General features: G+C 49.8%; 1 protein-coding gene and 1 long non-coding RNA gene across 3 annotated transcripts in view; one reads left to right on the top strand and one right to left on the bottom strand.

Annotated features, from left to right (window-relative positions):
• LOC123281880 (uncharacterized) overlaps window positions 1–14847 on the bottom strand; it is a 49327-nt gene that overhangs the window by 5176 nt on the left and 29304 nt on the right. The gene's annotated exons all lie outside the window — the stretch shown is intronic.
• FBXO31 (F-box protein 31) overlaps window positions 1–14847 on the top strand; it is a 46560-nt gene that overhangs the window by 10431 nt on the left and 21282 nt on the right. The window contains exons 2-4 of one of the 2 annotated variants that reach the window (XM_014835905.3): window positions 1785–1856; window positions 5984–6070; window positions 12784–12860. In XM_014835905.3, coding sequence (XP_014691391.2) covers window positions 1785–1856; window positions 5984–6070; window positions 12784–12860 — 236 coding nt within the window. The remainder of the gene's footprint in view (window positions 1–1784; window positions 1857–5983; window positions 6071–12783; window positions 12861–14847) is intronic. The other variant, XM_014835986.3, reaches the window with a different exon arrangement.

Raw genomic sequence — 14847 nt, 5'->3', positions numbered from 1 at the left:
CCTTGAGGGTGTGGCTGTATTCACCTGGTCTGTGGGGTCTGCAAGCCTTTTCACAAAATGTGGTTCCTCATATTGCTGGTAACTCACGTTACATGCTGTGTTATCTTCACAGGTTCTTATAACTTGCATAATTCTCTAGGACGGAGTCCACATTCTTCTTGGCAGGAGGAGGAAACAGGTGTTTTTGCCTGGTAATGAGCAAGGCCATGGTGTGAGGTCTTTAGGAGTCTTTCCCTTCACGTCTGTTGTCAACAGTGGAGGGGGGAAGGCAGGGGCCTGGGCCAGCCCCATCAGAGAGAGGTTTGCCGAGGAGTAACCGCCTCACCCCAGGTGGCTGCTTCACCATGTGTGCATCCTGAGCTTGCTATACTGTTGAAATCCTCCCAGCTATAGAAGCGTTTGGGTTAATATCATCCATTCTGTTGAAAAGACCAGACCTCAGGGAGGGTATAGGCACAACCAAAAGTGATGTGATGAGGTGGACAGTGCTTTGCAGCTACTGCCCAGACTGCATCAATCCACGTTCCAGAGGGACTGCTGAGTTACCAACCTCACCCAGCCTCCGTTTCCCTCCCTGCGATGGGGGCGTAGCACTGGCCTTAGAGGTGGTTGTCAGGATGTCGGGAGGCAGTCTTGGGAAGCCCCAGCTGAATGCCTGCACCCAGTATGGCACAGTGAGTGAGAGTCATGGTGGTCTTTACCGTGGGATCCTAGGGCCCCCCACTGCCCTTCTCATCAAACGCTTGCTGAGCACATGCTATGGGCTGGGGCTGTGCTCACCTCTACAAGGTGTTCCCATCCGGGTTTCAGTTCTGGGTCCCCATCACAAGCATGTGCTCCTCTGTGCCTGTCTTCTCATGGTTAAGTGGAGATGGCAGTAGCTGCTCTCTCATGGGCTGCTGGTGGGGTTGAATGCATTGGTGCCCACAGGAGCTTGGCATGGTGCCCAGCACATGCAAAGGTTGGTACGAGGCAGGTGTTGTCATTATTAGCTCTTGGCCAACAGGCAGTTCTGTATTAGTGTGGATTAGTTCAGTTATGGTGCTTTCCTTTCAAAGCCTTGATGAGACATGAACAAAAAAGGAACTGAAGTTTAGGTTGGGAAGTGCTGGGGGAGTGATTTTGAAAAGTGGGGCCATGGTGGAGCAGGAGTATGTAGGCAGGAGGAAGTGGGAGAGCGCTGTCCGCCAGGGGAGGCTGGGAGGATGGAGAGGTTGGGAGGGTGTCAGGGATCCCCTTCACTGGCTGCTGGTCTAGGGCAGCCCCATGCAAAAGGGCCAGAGAGTGTCCAGCTCCTCCTTCCACTGTCTTCCCTTGGTCTTCGATTGTAGGGCCTGTGACTTCATTTAATAGAATCAGTAGCATGGTGAGCAACACTGGGGGTAAAGGGGGTCTTTGTGGAACCCTGACACCAATGACAATCTCATTTCTATGGAAACATGCATTGTTTGCAGACCACTGGGTTTGTACCACACGGTATTCATACGCTGGGGATTGTCTAATTTTGGGTTCGTGCAATTAAGCTTTTAGAGGTTATCAGAATAGACAATGCAGATTGTTATTTCGTTGAGAGTGACGTTGTCTAAAAATAGAATAATGGCTTCATTGGTGAATGAGGGTGTTGACTGGATGTGGAGAAGTCCTGTGTAATCTCCACAAGGAAAGACAGACTCACTTGGGAGACAAGGCCAAGGCTCAGGCATGCACCACCCCCTTCCGTCTGTCTATTTCTATTCTTTTGTGATTTCTTGACTGTAATTCCCAGCAAATGTTTCTCGTTACAGAGTATGGCGTTTGTGAAAACTTGCGGAAGCTGGAGATCACGGGTGTGTCTTGTCGAGACGTATATGCGAAGCGTAAGTTAATCTTTTATCATCCATCATTAACTTTGTTCCAAAAGCAGACACAGAGGGAGTACCAATAATAGATAATCAATTAATTTGACCCCCAGTCCACAGTTCTGTCAACTTAAAAAGCAAATTTGCCTGTTACTTCATCTCAAAATGAGTTTATTGGGAATAGCCAAAAGAATTGTAACCCACAACTAAGAATATACAACTATGTACCCGGGGGCTTTGGGGAGAAAAAGGAAAAAATAAAATCTTTAAAAAAAAAAAAAGAATTGTAACTGGGATATGCATGCTACAGCAAACGATAGGCAAATCTAGAGAACAAAGGAGGGAGCTGCTTTTATAGAGAAAAGGAGGAGTGGGTAGGGGCTGTTCTAAATGAAAGACCATTGGAGGACAGTAACAGTTCAGGGTGGCAACAGCTTCTCATTGGCTGGGCCATGGCGTTTCTCATTGGCTGAGCTGTGGCATTTCTCATTGCCTGAGCCAGGTCATTTCTCATTGGCTGGGCTGCGGCGTTTCTCATTGGCTGAGCTGCGGCGTTTCTCATTGGCTGAGCTGCGGCATTTCTCATTGCCTGAGCCGGGTCATTTCTCATTGGCTGGGCCATGGTGTCTCTCATTGGCTGAGCTGCGGCATTTCTCATTGGCTGAGCTGTTGCTGGGTGGAGTGAAGTCTTCCCTCAGTAGTTAAAGTAGTTGTGCTTCCTGTGGAAGGTGCAGGGTCCACCTCTTCCTGTTTGGTGTCATTGAGGATGTGTGATGGGGCATGAGAGCTCCCCCTATAGGCCGTCCTGACTCCAGTTTAGTTCAGGTTTCTTTTATTAATTTCCACACTTCCATTCTCAGACATCCTCTTGAAGTCATTATGGATATTTTAAAGACAGCACTGGTAGTAATAGCCCTAAATGAGTGGGCGGGCTTTCTTCTCTCCTTTTCTGGGTGTGTCATTACCCTTATTTTTCTGCCCATCACGGGACAAAGGTGTCTTATTAGGCATCAGGGACCTTGAGCTCTGAGAAAGGTGGCTGCGCTGGAAACAGCTCTGGTGTACTTCTGTAGGTGTCCCTTTCTCTGGAATCTGGGCTGACAGCCGATGGTAACTGGGAAATGAAGCCGTGACGGCTCTCCTTGGCTCCTCCCGCTGCCGGCGCTCCGCCTGCAGGCCCCACCAGCCTCGAGCCGTCTGCTCAGTCTTCCCTTCAGTTTCCTATGGCTTGTTGAGCCCCCAGCCCACCCCCTGCCCTGGTTCTTGTTCTCTGCTCCTTTGCTTTCAAGAATCGCCAGCGACACTCCCTGAGTGCTCAGAGTGCCCCCAGCCCCATACATTCCCCGCTGGTCTTTCCTTATTGCCTATCTGCATGAGGCTGTGAAGGCTGCTGGTAATACTGATGTCGCCCGGGAGAGGTGGACAGCACCGTCCCGCAGGCAGCGCCCACTTCTTCACTCCGCAGTGGTGGTGTGGCATGTGTCATTAGCACCTGGGGCTGGGGAGTGAAGAACAGAGTAAGAAAGACAATGGTGAGCCAGTTCTGTTTGGCCTAAAGTTGACCTGTTGGCCTCTCTAAGAAGGACATTAGGTGTCCATCTTACAACCATCTTGGTAGATTTGGGTTTTCACATTCTTTTAAACTTTCTACCCAGTTCTCCATTGAAAACTTAGACCAGGTGGTGCCCCTTACTAAACACCTCACCCAGGAACGGAGAGGCTGAGCTTCTCCGTGGGAACATCTGTGGTTTGGGACTGAGAAGTAAGCAGTGGGGCTGCATTGTGGGTCAGGCTGCCGAGTGTGCACTGAAGTGCTAGAAGCTTCCTTCTGGGGTCTCAGGCTTGCTAGTTGGTGTCACTTTCTGTATTCCCTCTTTTCAGTGGATTTGTTACTCTCAGAGTCCCCTCTGAGCTGCCTCTCCTTCCCGTGGCCACATGCTCCCTGCACCAGTAGAGAGTGGAGTTTCCGCCAAGGAGCCGGCTCTGCAGGGAGACGTGGGGCCGTGTTTAGTTCCTGGATCCATGCTGCTTTCATTGTCTCCTCTTTCCTCCTCCCATCAGTGACTTCTCTTCACACTACGATCCCCTGGCGATTTGGGATTGTTGGATTGGTTAGTGTTTCTGGGTTAGAATTTGCTCATACTTGGGGAGATCTCCTGTCCAAAGGCCCTGAGTTCTTCATGGACCTTCTTCTGGGGACCCAGGCCACCCTCAGCATGCACAGTTCTTGGTGGCTCGGCCATGCCCTCTGAGGCTGTTGACCCCCTCGCACCTGCTGCTGGCAGCCCTTGGAGAGGGTGCTGTCAGGACCTCTGCTCTGCCACGTCCCAGCCCCGATTCTGCCACCTCTTGGCACCGCCCGTTCTCCCCACTCTCCTGTGGGCCTCAGGCTGCATCCTCACCCTTAGCCACCATTCCCCACCCGGCTGTTGCCTCCTGCGGCCCTGTCCTCCTGGGCTTTGGACCCCAGTGCAGGCTGATCTGCTCAAGGCCTCCCATCTTCTCCGTCCCTGTGCATGTTCAGACTTGGGTTTCTTCTCTTGCCTTTGCTCCATGTTCCACCGCCCATGAAGATGTGTCTCTCCAGGGGAAGTGGGTGTAGGAGTCAGTCTCCATTCTGTCTTCTCATCTCCGTGGCAAGAACAGTGCCACTTTGAATTCAGCGAAGCCTAGAGTTCCAGAGGCAGAAACCTGGCAGTTCTCCACTTCTCCCCATCCTCTATTCCGTGGGTGCCCACACGGCCCTTGCTCCACCCTTGGGTCCTCTGTTGTTCGCCTAGGGCTCAGTGTCGTAAATCCAGCCACAGCATAGAATTGGAGGAACTATCCTTGCTGTCTGCATTGGTGTAAGAGTCAGAGCCGAAGTCTCGCTACCATGATCCCCACGTACATACACAGAAAAGAAAGCTTCCCTGGCTTTTTCAGATGGCCAGCTGGTTTCTATGAGTATCTAATACGGCAAGTTCTTATCTTCTAATTGCCTTTTGAGTTTGTTAGGCCATTTGATGACATCATCTCAAAGCACCAGGAAGACAGATTTCTCTTTAAGAGTGGTAAACACTCAAAATAGCATCCTGGAGGGAGGCAGATGCTCATGCTGCAAGGTGTCAGGGGACCCATGACACCCAGAGGAGAGCACACATGGGAAATTAAGGCCCCTACAGAGCTCATCTCAGCTGTGGGCACAGGGAGTTGCCCAGGCCCTGTGGGTGGCTGTCCATGGACGGGACATCTGGGCACAGGTGGGTAGTGACTGCTGGGGAGCAGGAGATGGTGTGACCAGGGGTAAATTGGGGGTGGCCGAGGGGGAGGGGACAAGGGCCATGGCGAGAACACATGTCTATCTAGGGCATGTGGACAAGCAAAGGAGGACATCTGGGGATTACTTTTGACGTCTCATTCTTGGCTCCTTGAAAATGGTTGCAAAATCCAGAGAATAATTCATATTATCCATTATTTAGTATCCCAAAGTGTTTAATCTGCCCCAGCCAAAGTGAGTTTCAGTTTTCATTTTCCCATTGCAGGATCTCTGTTTTTGTGAATTTGCTTTGAAGGCCTTATCCAGGCAGAAATTACTTAGCTTTTGGAATGGCTGGCAGAAGAAAATCACCCTTAGTTCCTGGCCTAGGTGGTAGAGCCAGCCAGTCTTGATTCTGAAGCGAAGCCGTCTGAGTTAGGAGGCTGGCAGATACCGTCCTTAATTAAAACAAACAGACACACTCAGCGAGGACAAATGAAGACCGCGTGTGCACCGAGCAAGCTGGATATCTTAGCTGGGGCACAGGGGTCCCCACATGGTCACCCCAAATACCCGTGAGCTGCGACCTCCGCTCTCCCTCCTCCATGAGCTCCCTTGATCCGTGGCAGTCAGGGGAGGAGAGTGAGCATGGCGAGGGTCCTGAGCTTGCTGCCATCATGCATTTCTGATGCGACTCCATTGATTAAGAGGGAGATACGTCACAACATTTTCTTTCCAGCCAGGCCTGTCCTCTTTGGCAAGTGCTTGCCTCCCAAGGTTCTGCGGGTTGAGCGTGTAAGGGAACTGTATGCTATCCGTGAGGGAGAGGTGGTTGAGTCGTGAAAACTGTTCACACAGCCGTGAAGGCGGAACCATCCTTAGCCCTTCCCCTGCTGTGTCTGTTCAGGTGTAAACCCGCGCGTCAAGTCGGGACGGTTCATGGGAATTCTGCCCGATTACGAGCACATGGAGTACAGAGATGTGTACGCCTGCCGTACGTACCTCCCGCTGGCTTTTGCTTGAGCAGGCGAGCACGGCCCAGGGCTGCATGGAGAGGGGCCTCCGACTCACGGCACGAGGACTGCTTTGGTCCCCAGAGCGAGCTCACCTCCTTGGCTTTGGCTGTGTCTTCACCTTGCCGAGTGTTCTCTGCGGCTGGGCCGCAACCGGGATCACACCTGAGTGGCGGCCCCGTGGCAGCTGCACATATGGGCCGGGTTTCCGCAGCAGCTTTGGGTTTTTGGGTGGTACCAATCAAGATCCCTGTGTTGATGCACAGTTTAACATTTATCGTTTATTGAGGCCGAGAAGAGAGACAGAGTGGAAGCCTTAAAACTTTTCTATTCCAAAATGAAACGTACTCGTTTCCTTCTAGGCTCCATTAGTCAGTCACGCTTGAGCAGCATGTGTGAACTTAAAAAAGTTCCATGCACATGTAAGCACACTAGACGAAAGTATGTAGAGACAGTTGCTATTTAGAACCTGACTCGTCTCCTGTCGGCATTGCTTGAGCTCTGGAAATTTTCCTAAGCCATATTCCATAGGTGATTAATGCTATCTCTGCTTTTTATTAGGGTGAGCTGAGATGGAGAGAATAAATTTTGGTTGATATTAAAGATATTAAAAATAGGTTCTTGAACTAAAAGGTGTTTTTGAAATTTCTCACAGCACAGGGACACCCTCCTGCTCGTCACCCCAGCCCCTCTGGGTGCTCTACGTGTCAGCATTGCCTGTGTGGGGCAGACCCACTTCTGAATCTTATAAGTGCACAATTTCTAGCCAAACCTACTCGGAGCAGAAGGAATAGTCATTTATGGAATTTCTCCTAACCCCCCTCGGACTCTGGACACGTAGCTACAGTGTGCTCGCTGGTCCCCATTGACTTAGGGGACTGTCCTGGAGTCAGTGTGGAGGGACCTGGGCCTGGGTAGCATGCTTTGGGGTGGTGTCTGAGCACTGTGCATGGCTACTAACAACACCCACCTTGTTTGTGTAATCAGCCCAGAGGGGAGCTGCTTGAGTGAAGAGCAGCGGTGAGGGGGGCTTGTCAGGAGTGAGTGTGAGCAATCATGAGGGGCTGGGGGGCTTTGGTTGGACAACAAGGGAGTCGGACGGGCCAAGTTTGAAGTCATTAATTCTGTTCTTTTCCAAACCCTCTTGGAAGTAGCCTCTCTAGAACATTTTGTCATGGTCTGACCCAGCCTCCCTACTTAGCAGTCAGTGAGCCAAGTGCCTTCTCCAGCCCCCAGGAGGGAGCGTTGATGTAGCAAGTATTGCTGAGAACAAGTGATCAATGGTGATGGCGCTGCTGACGGGAACCTACCTGGCATGGGCTTTTAGATACAAATGGACAAGCACTTAGAGATTCATTACATCACACATCTGTTGCAGGATTCTCCCCGAACAACAGTCTGTCTGGAACTTATCGCAGAGCTAGAATGGAGTTCTGACCTGCCTCTGGGAGGTGTGGTGGCCGGGACCAAGAAGTGCCTGAGTTGTGTTGGAGTGTGTTCTAAGGGGTGGCCAGAAGCTTTCTGTAGCTTATAAGGACAAGTCACGAGTCTAGACTTTCCAACACGTTTCCAAGAACTTTTTTAGCCATGCGCTAGACTTTAGAGTTTTTAGCCATGTACTTTTTTTCTAGACTAGACTTTAGACGTTTTCAGGCCTGTACTGTGATGTCCCCCAGTTGCTTGTAACTGACAGCTTTATAACAGACTTGGTGTCATTGGAGACTGCTGTCCCCTCTAAGGTTTGAGTGCAGTTATAAAAATACAGTAGTTATTGTAGAAAACTTGGAAAATCCTGAAAATATAATGAAACCAACCAGCTGTAAGCACTGGCTGGTTGCCCTTCTCTGTGGACATGTTTAAAGTGTGACCGGTCTGTTAGCTCCATGGTCTCCCAGAACATCGGGAAAAAAGTTCACATGCATGAAAAAAGAAAACCGGTTTCACTCCCAATTTGGAACCTCTGTATTTCCAGGTGTTCAGTATTCCAGTGCTCCTCGTGGGTTCTAACAGAGGGCAGCTCCGAAGTTGTTCTCTGACGTTGGCCAAACCTTCCAGAGAAGTCTGCTGTGAGGAACTGGGGACCTGGCACTGTTTCTGTCTCCATCATCTACTTGCGCTGTTCCTGGAGCTGTTGAGACCTCGTGTCCCCTGGTCTCTAGAAGTCCTCTGGGCTGTTCTCTTGGACCAGAGAGGATGAACATCTTAGGTGCAAGACACTGTCTCGGAGAGAGGGAAGCCAGCATCATCTGTAGCTGTGGATTCAAACTGTTAGGAGCTCTGTGGCCTCAGATTTGCTATTATTGTTTATTTTTCTCTTGACCGTGTGTTGTTGCCTGATATTCTTGCTGATTTGTGTCTGTAAGGTGTTGGGAGTGTCATGGGGGATGTATTGTCCTCACGACATATCTGACATGTCCGTGTGTGCAAATTGATGGTGACAATCAAAGCACATTTTGAACTTAAAAAATTTCACTCTTCATGTAACCATAGGGCTCTGGGTTTTGAGATTCAAATCTAGAATTCTGGCAGTGCTCCAGATTGCTCTAGTAAATACAAGGAATTTGGTGCAACTTTGCCCACCACCCGTGAAGAAATGGACAGGCCACTCTAATCCTCTGGCACAAATGACACAGGGCATTTAGCTGTACAGGATAGTCTGATGGGAAGGCCCCTCCAAAGTCCAGTCTGCCAAGTGGAGTCAAAAACACATCTGCTGGGGTCAGGGGGCGGGTTGGTTACTGAGGAAGGAAGGAGAGAGTTGGGAAGTATAACAATGGGAAGGTGCTCCTAGAAAGGGCAGTGGGGATGCCAAAGGGAAGTGCATCTGAGAGACCCTCTGTTGATTAACTGGCTGAATTCTTATGTGTCTATGGGATGTTTTTCCTGATTTTGTTTTGAATATTGATTTTGTATCCTGCAACTTTACTGAATTCATTTATTAGTTCTAACAGTTTTTTGGTAAAGTCTTTAGGGTTTTCTGTATATAGTATCATGTCATCTGCAAATAGTGACAGTTTTGCCTCCTCTTTTCCAATTTGGATGCCTTTTATTTCTTTTTCTTGCCCAATTACTCTGGCTAGGACTTCTAGTACTATGTTCAATAAATGTGGCGAAAATGAGCATCCTTGTCTTGTTCCTGATCTCAGTGGAAAAGCTTTCAGCTTTTTTTCATCATACCATTGAGTATGATATTAGCTGTGGGCTTGGCCTGTACGGCCTTTAATATGTTGAGGTATGTTCCCTCTATACTGACTTTGTTGAGAGTTTTTATCATGTGTGGATGTTGAATTTTGTCACTTGCTTTTTCTGCATCTATTGAGATGATCATATGATTTTTGTCCTTCATTTTGTTAATATGATTAATTTGTGGGTATTGAACCATCCTTGCATTCCTCGAATAAATCCCACTTGATCATGGAGTGCAATCCTTTTAATGTATTGTTGAATTCAGTTTGCTAATATTTTGTTGAGGATTTTTGTGTCTGTGTTCATCAGGGATATTGACCTGTAATTTCCTTTTCTTGTGGTGTCGTTGTCTGATTCTGGTATCAGGGTAATGCTGGCCTCATAAAATGAGTTTGGAAGTGTCACCTCCTCTGATTTTGTTTTAATTACCAAAAGCCACTAAGTGGCAGGAGATACCATTAGTTGCATTTGTGATTTTCTTTTGGACAAGAATGACATATAGGACCACCCACCAGCCCGAAGCCTCAATTCTGCAGCAACAGGTGTGATGATTCAAGAATGATTTTATGGTCTAGCCACGTGTAGTGGGCAGGCTGTCTCGTGTGTGTCTTCTGTAGTTTTCTATGAGTTGGGCTCTCTAAGCATGCCCTGCCCGTGACAGTAAAGCACCTGAAGGGTCTACAACAGTCAACTTATCAATATCTTGGGTCCCAAGCCTGCTGTCTGTACCTGAACCAGTATTATCGTGATGTGATTCCATTTCACTCTCCTGACTGGGCGGTCAGCAGGTGTTTGGAGACAATATGGAGAGGGACTTTGAGCTGGGGATCTTCCTCCAGGCGAGAAGCCCTGGGGTATAGTGAGCGCCTTGGGCCGGGAGGTGCTCCGGGTTCTGTCCTAAGCCCTCTGTGGACCTCGGGTGCTGATGTCTCAGCTCAGGCCCCTTCATCAGCCCACGACAGGGTCAGGGCGAGGGTTGAACGAGTGCACGAGGGAAAGTCCTTGGAAAGGTGCCACTCCTTGTATCATTCACTGGCATTGCCTTCAAGCCGGCCTCCCCAGCAGGGCCCCAGGCGTTGGAAGGTCTGAACAGGGCTGCCCTCCTGGTGTTGATCCAGGGTCTTCCTGTGACTCAAGTGAGCGCTTTCAGTCTGGGTGCTTCTGGGCTTGTTGAGCCTTTTCAGTCGCCTCCCCTGGACTCAATTCTGGTACGGTTTCACTTTTTAAAGTATAGAGTAGAAACATAGGCGTTATGTTTGCATTAGGAAATCACGTGCCCCTCTCTGGTTAGCGTGCGCGCAGTCCGGCTGCCGACCGCGGTTTCTCTGACTTGTCTCTCCATGGTCTTGGGGGAGATCCCAGGCTGAGTGAGTCGACATTGTGTCAGCAGGAGTACGATCGACTCTTCTAACACGCACAGAGCTTACAAATCCAGGGAGGACTGCTACTCAAAGCAGATGTGCGGGAGGCTGTAGTTTCTTTTCAAAGAGCTATTGCTTTTAAAGCAAAACAGGGAACTCCTCTTTTGAAATTTATTGCTAAGTCTTTGGCATGTTCTTTCAACAGTCACTCGAGGGGCTTTGAGATCAGGTTGATTTTGGAAAGAACCAGACGTGGCTAGCAGTCAAGTTGGGAGACAAGAGGAGAGGAGACAAGAGGGGAGGGTCATGCTGAATGGACCTGTTTAATTTTTTCTCCAATATTTTATCATGATAATTTTAAAACACATAGAAAATTTGGAAGAATTGCAGTAAACACCCATTTACCATCACCTTATTCTACAGCCCTCTGCCACACTTCACTGTTGCCCATCTGTCCGTCCCTCCGTCAGGCCACCTTATTCTCTGCTGCGTTTCAGAGTAAGTGGCAGGCATCAGTATGTTTCACCCCTGAACAGTTGAGCATGCATTTCGCTCTCTAGAGTTCAGTGTTCGTATACGGTTCTGATCCTGCTTATTACTACCTGTTCAACAAACATAAAACCCATCAGGTTGACCATAAAATACCAAAACTGACTTTACTGTGTGTCTTGCAAACCGACTCAAGATGTGTGCGGGATGAATGGCAGGCATCCTGTAGACAATCAAGGCTCATCTAGAAATGTGTTCTTAGGCTGAAACCTCGGTAACGGTAGTTTCCCACCAGCTGTCTGCATACTCCACAGGCTTAGGATGGTTTCGGCCTCACTGTGCTACTCCCCATACACCAGACCAAGGTGCTGCTGTCCCACCTCCAGGTCCCTCTTGACTGTGTCAGCTTGGTCTTCCTTCCTGCAGTCTGGTGCAGTCACGCAGCTTGGGTGCTTGGACACGGTCCCTGGCCCACTGTGTATTAGCCAGGGTTCTCCAGACAAACAGAACCAATTTCTTTATATAAAGAAATTTATCATTAGGAATTGGATCCCACAGTTATGGAGGCTGACAAGTTCCAAGATCTGCAGTCAGCAGGCTGGAGACCCAGAGGAGCCCATGTTTCAGTCTGAGTCCAAAGGGCAGAAAAGACCAATGTCTCGCTCCAGGAAGCCAGGCAAGAGGAAATCCCACTTATTTGTGGGAGAGTCGGCCTTTTTGTACTATTCAGGGAGACTGCATGTTTCAGTTAGAGTTTGATGTTTGAAAAGACTGATGTCACAGTTCTGGAAACCAGGCAGGAGGAGTTCCCTCTTACTCATGGGGGGGTCAGCCTTCTTCTTTTCAGGCCTTCAACTGATTGGATAAGGCTCACCACAATTGGGAGGACAATCTGCTTTATTCAATCCATCGATTTAAATGTTAATCTCATCCAGAAACACTCTCACCACACACCCAGAATGTTTGACCAAATGTTTGGGCCCCTCATGGCCCAATCCAGCTGAATCATAAAATTCATCACCACACATTGCCTGCACCTGGCAGTCAGGGTCCTGCATGAGTTGTAGTTTGCTTGCTCATTCATTCATTCACTCAACAAATGCATGTGCAAAGGAAATTGAAGTGAAGGACATTTTCCAAAACGTTAACCGTGGCTGGTCATCTCTGTAGCAGGATCTCAGGTCACCCCCAGGTTTCCTTTTCTCTGGTTGTCTTCAGTGAGTGTATATGCACTGCTTTTGAAAGAAGGGGGGCCCAACTTAAATCTTAATCTATGGTCTCATGACATTTTGAACTCTGTCCCTGTCTCCTAAAGAATCCCACACTTCCTTAGTTCTGTCAACTGATGGGAGGCTCACTACTTTACAAGGGTGCTTGCTCCGGGTCTTCCAAGGGCAAGTTCCTTGTCATTGGAGCCGATTGCTTTGACGCTGGGTTTCAGAATGACCCAGTTGTCTGTTTTATTATGCTTTTTAAAGATATTTTTATTCTTAGCTTGCTTTGGAAACTCGTAGGTAAGATTTCCCAAATGTAAACATTTGCCTTCGTGAGTAGTTTCTTCACAGTTTTCTGCCGCTCACGCCCTTTCCTCTGATTTTCTGTGAGGTGAAGACTGGCTGGCTCTAACACCAAGACCTGCTTTTTCTCTCTCCTTGTAGTGCTTCACCGGTACAGACACATTTTGGGCCTGTGGCAGCCAGACATCGGGCCGTACGGAGGACTGCTGAACGTGGTGGTAAGTCCCAGAGCGCCGGGCCTGGCCTCTTGTGGAGCCAGGACTGATGCCCACGTGGATGGAACTCAGCGCCTTTTCGAGCAGCGGGGCGGGCCTCAGGATGGTGCCTTAGGATGTTAGAGTAATCAAGGGCCTCTCTGCAGGGCGCTGTTTGGGAGCCAGATGTTCATCTTCTAAGTGAGCAAAGATTCGTTTTACGTAGTTCTCAGCCTTCTGGCTGCATCCTTGGACTCTGATGACGGGATGCAGGCTGCTGTGAGGACGTCTTCCCTGCCCCAGGCCCTCCCTCCTGGACACCGAGGGCCATCGAGTTCACGCCCTCGGACGCTCTAGTTTTGGATTGTGCACTAGTCTGATGCCCTGAGTCAGGGGTCGGCAAACTAAAAGGAAGAAGATGGGTGGAGGCCGCATGGGGCCCTCAGAGCCTCAAACACTCACCCTCTGGCCCTGGGGACCGTAAGGCACAGGTGTGGTGTTGTGGCAGGTGCCCCATCTCTGTGCCCTGAGGTGCTGCCAGCTGTGAGTTGCCGTGTGTGCCTTTTATTGTTATCCAACAACACGTGTGGAACGCTTGCCGTGTGAGTCGGACGCCATCCAGCACCAGGCTGTGCTCTAGGGGTGCAGCCTCAGGTCACTCACCAAGCAGGCTCCGCGGCCTCAGACCAGGCTGCGCTCACGGTGACCGGAAACCTCAGAGCAGAGTCAGAAAGTGGGGCTGTCAGGCCCTGGTTTTAAATGTTTTCTCACCTACCATAGTAATACTGGGGTCAGGGCCGGGTCCTCCAAGGACGGTAAAGCCAGTGGGGAGTGCTTTTGGGGAAACAAGGCATTTCCACAATCTCAGAGCATCTCCCCACAGATGTCTCAGCTTCCTGGGGCCGCCATAACAAATTCCCACTAACTGGGTGGCAGAAAACAACGGAAATTTGTTGTCTCACACTTCTGGAGGCCTGAAGTTCCAAATCAGTACTTTTGTGCTGAAATCAAGATGCTGCAGGGTCTGCTCTCTCTGAGGGCCCTAGAGGAGGAGCCTTCCTGCTTCTCCAGCTCTGGGGGCTCCCTGGCTCTGGCCGCACCTCTCCTTCTCTGCCGTCGACTTCCTGTGGCCTCTTCTCCATTTTGGTGTCTTAGACCTCCCTCTTAGGAGGATACAAGTAATTGCTTTTAGGGCCCACCCGGATAATCCTGAATAATCTCATCTCAAGATCCTTAATTTAGGGGCTGGTCCCATGGCTGAGTGGTTAACTTCACGTGCTCTGCTTCGGCGGCCCAGGGTTTCGCCGGTTCGGATCCTGGGTGCGGATATGGCACCGCTCATCAAGCCATGCTGAGGTGGCATCCCACATGCCACAACTAGGAGGACTGACAACTAAAAAAAATACACAACTATGTACTGGGGGGCTTTGGGGAGAAAAAGGAAAAATAAAATCTTTAGAAAAGATCCTTAACTTATCACATCTGCAAAGTCCTCTTTTGCCATCTTAGGTGATAATGTCACAGGGCCCAGGGATTAGGACGTGGACCGCTTTTGGGGCCCATATTCGGCTGACTGTAATTACCAGGAGGAAAAGGTGCCTTTAAGGGGAGAGATCTGGCCAACAGTGCCTGACCAGGTGATCTCTGTTAACTAACCAGTTAACTGACCCAACCTGGTGATCCCTGTTAACTAACCCACCATGGGGTGCTGACCCCAGGCCCTCCTGGTGTGGTGTGAAGGATGTAGCTTTACTTCTCCGGAGCTTCTGCCAAAAATCCACAGCCCAAGTCTCAGCATGAGCAGCTCTCACACAGACCCCGCGGGGGGAGGCCGCCAACCCTGCCCTCGGCCTGCAGAGTGCTCACTTCACGAAGGCCAGAAAGGCTGATGAGCCACGTGCCATGGTAACTAAGCGCATTCCGTGGTGACCGGTATTGAGGACACCATCACCCGGGTCGGGAACAAAGAGAGGACCAGGGCCAGCAGAAGAGGCCCAGAGGGGCCAGCTTG

Source organism: Equus asinus, chromosome 28 (genome assembly GCF_041296235.1).
Source record: "Equus asinus isolate D_3611 breed Donkey chromosome 28, EquAss-T2T_v2, whole genome shotgun sequence".
In the NCBI taxonomy this organism is placed as follows: Eukaryota; Metazoa; Chordata; class Mammalia; order Perissodactyla; family Equidae; genus Equus; species Equus asinus.
The sequence above is the reverse complement of the archived record's forward strand: the minus strand, read 5'-3'. Positions and strand labels throughout refer to the sequence as shown.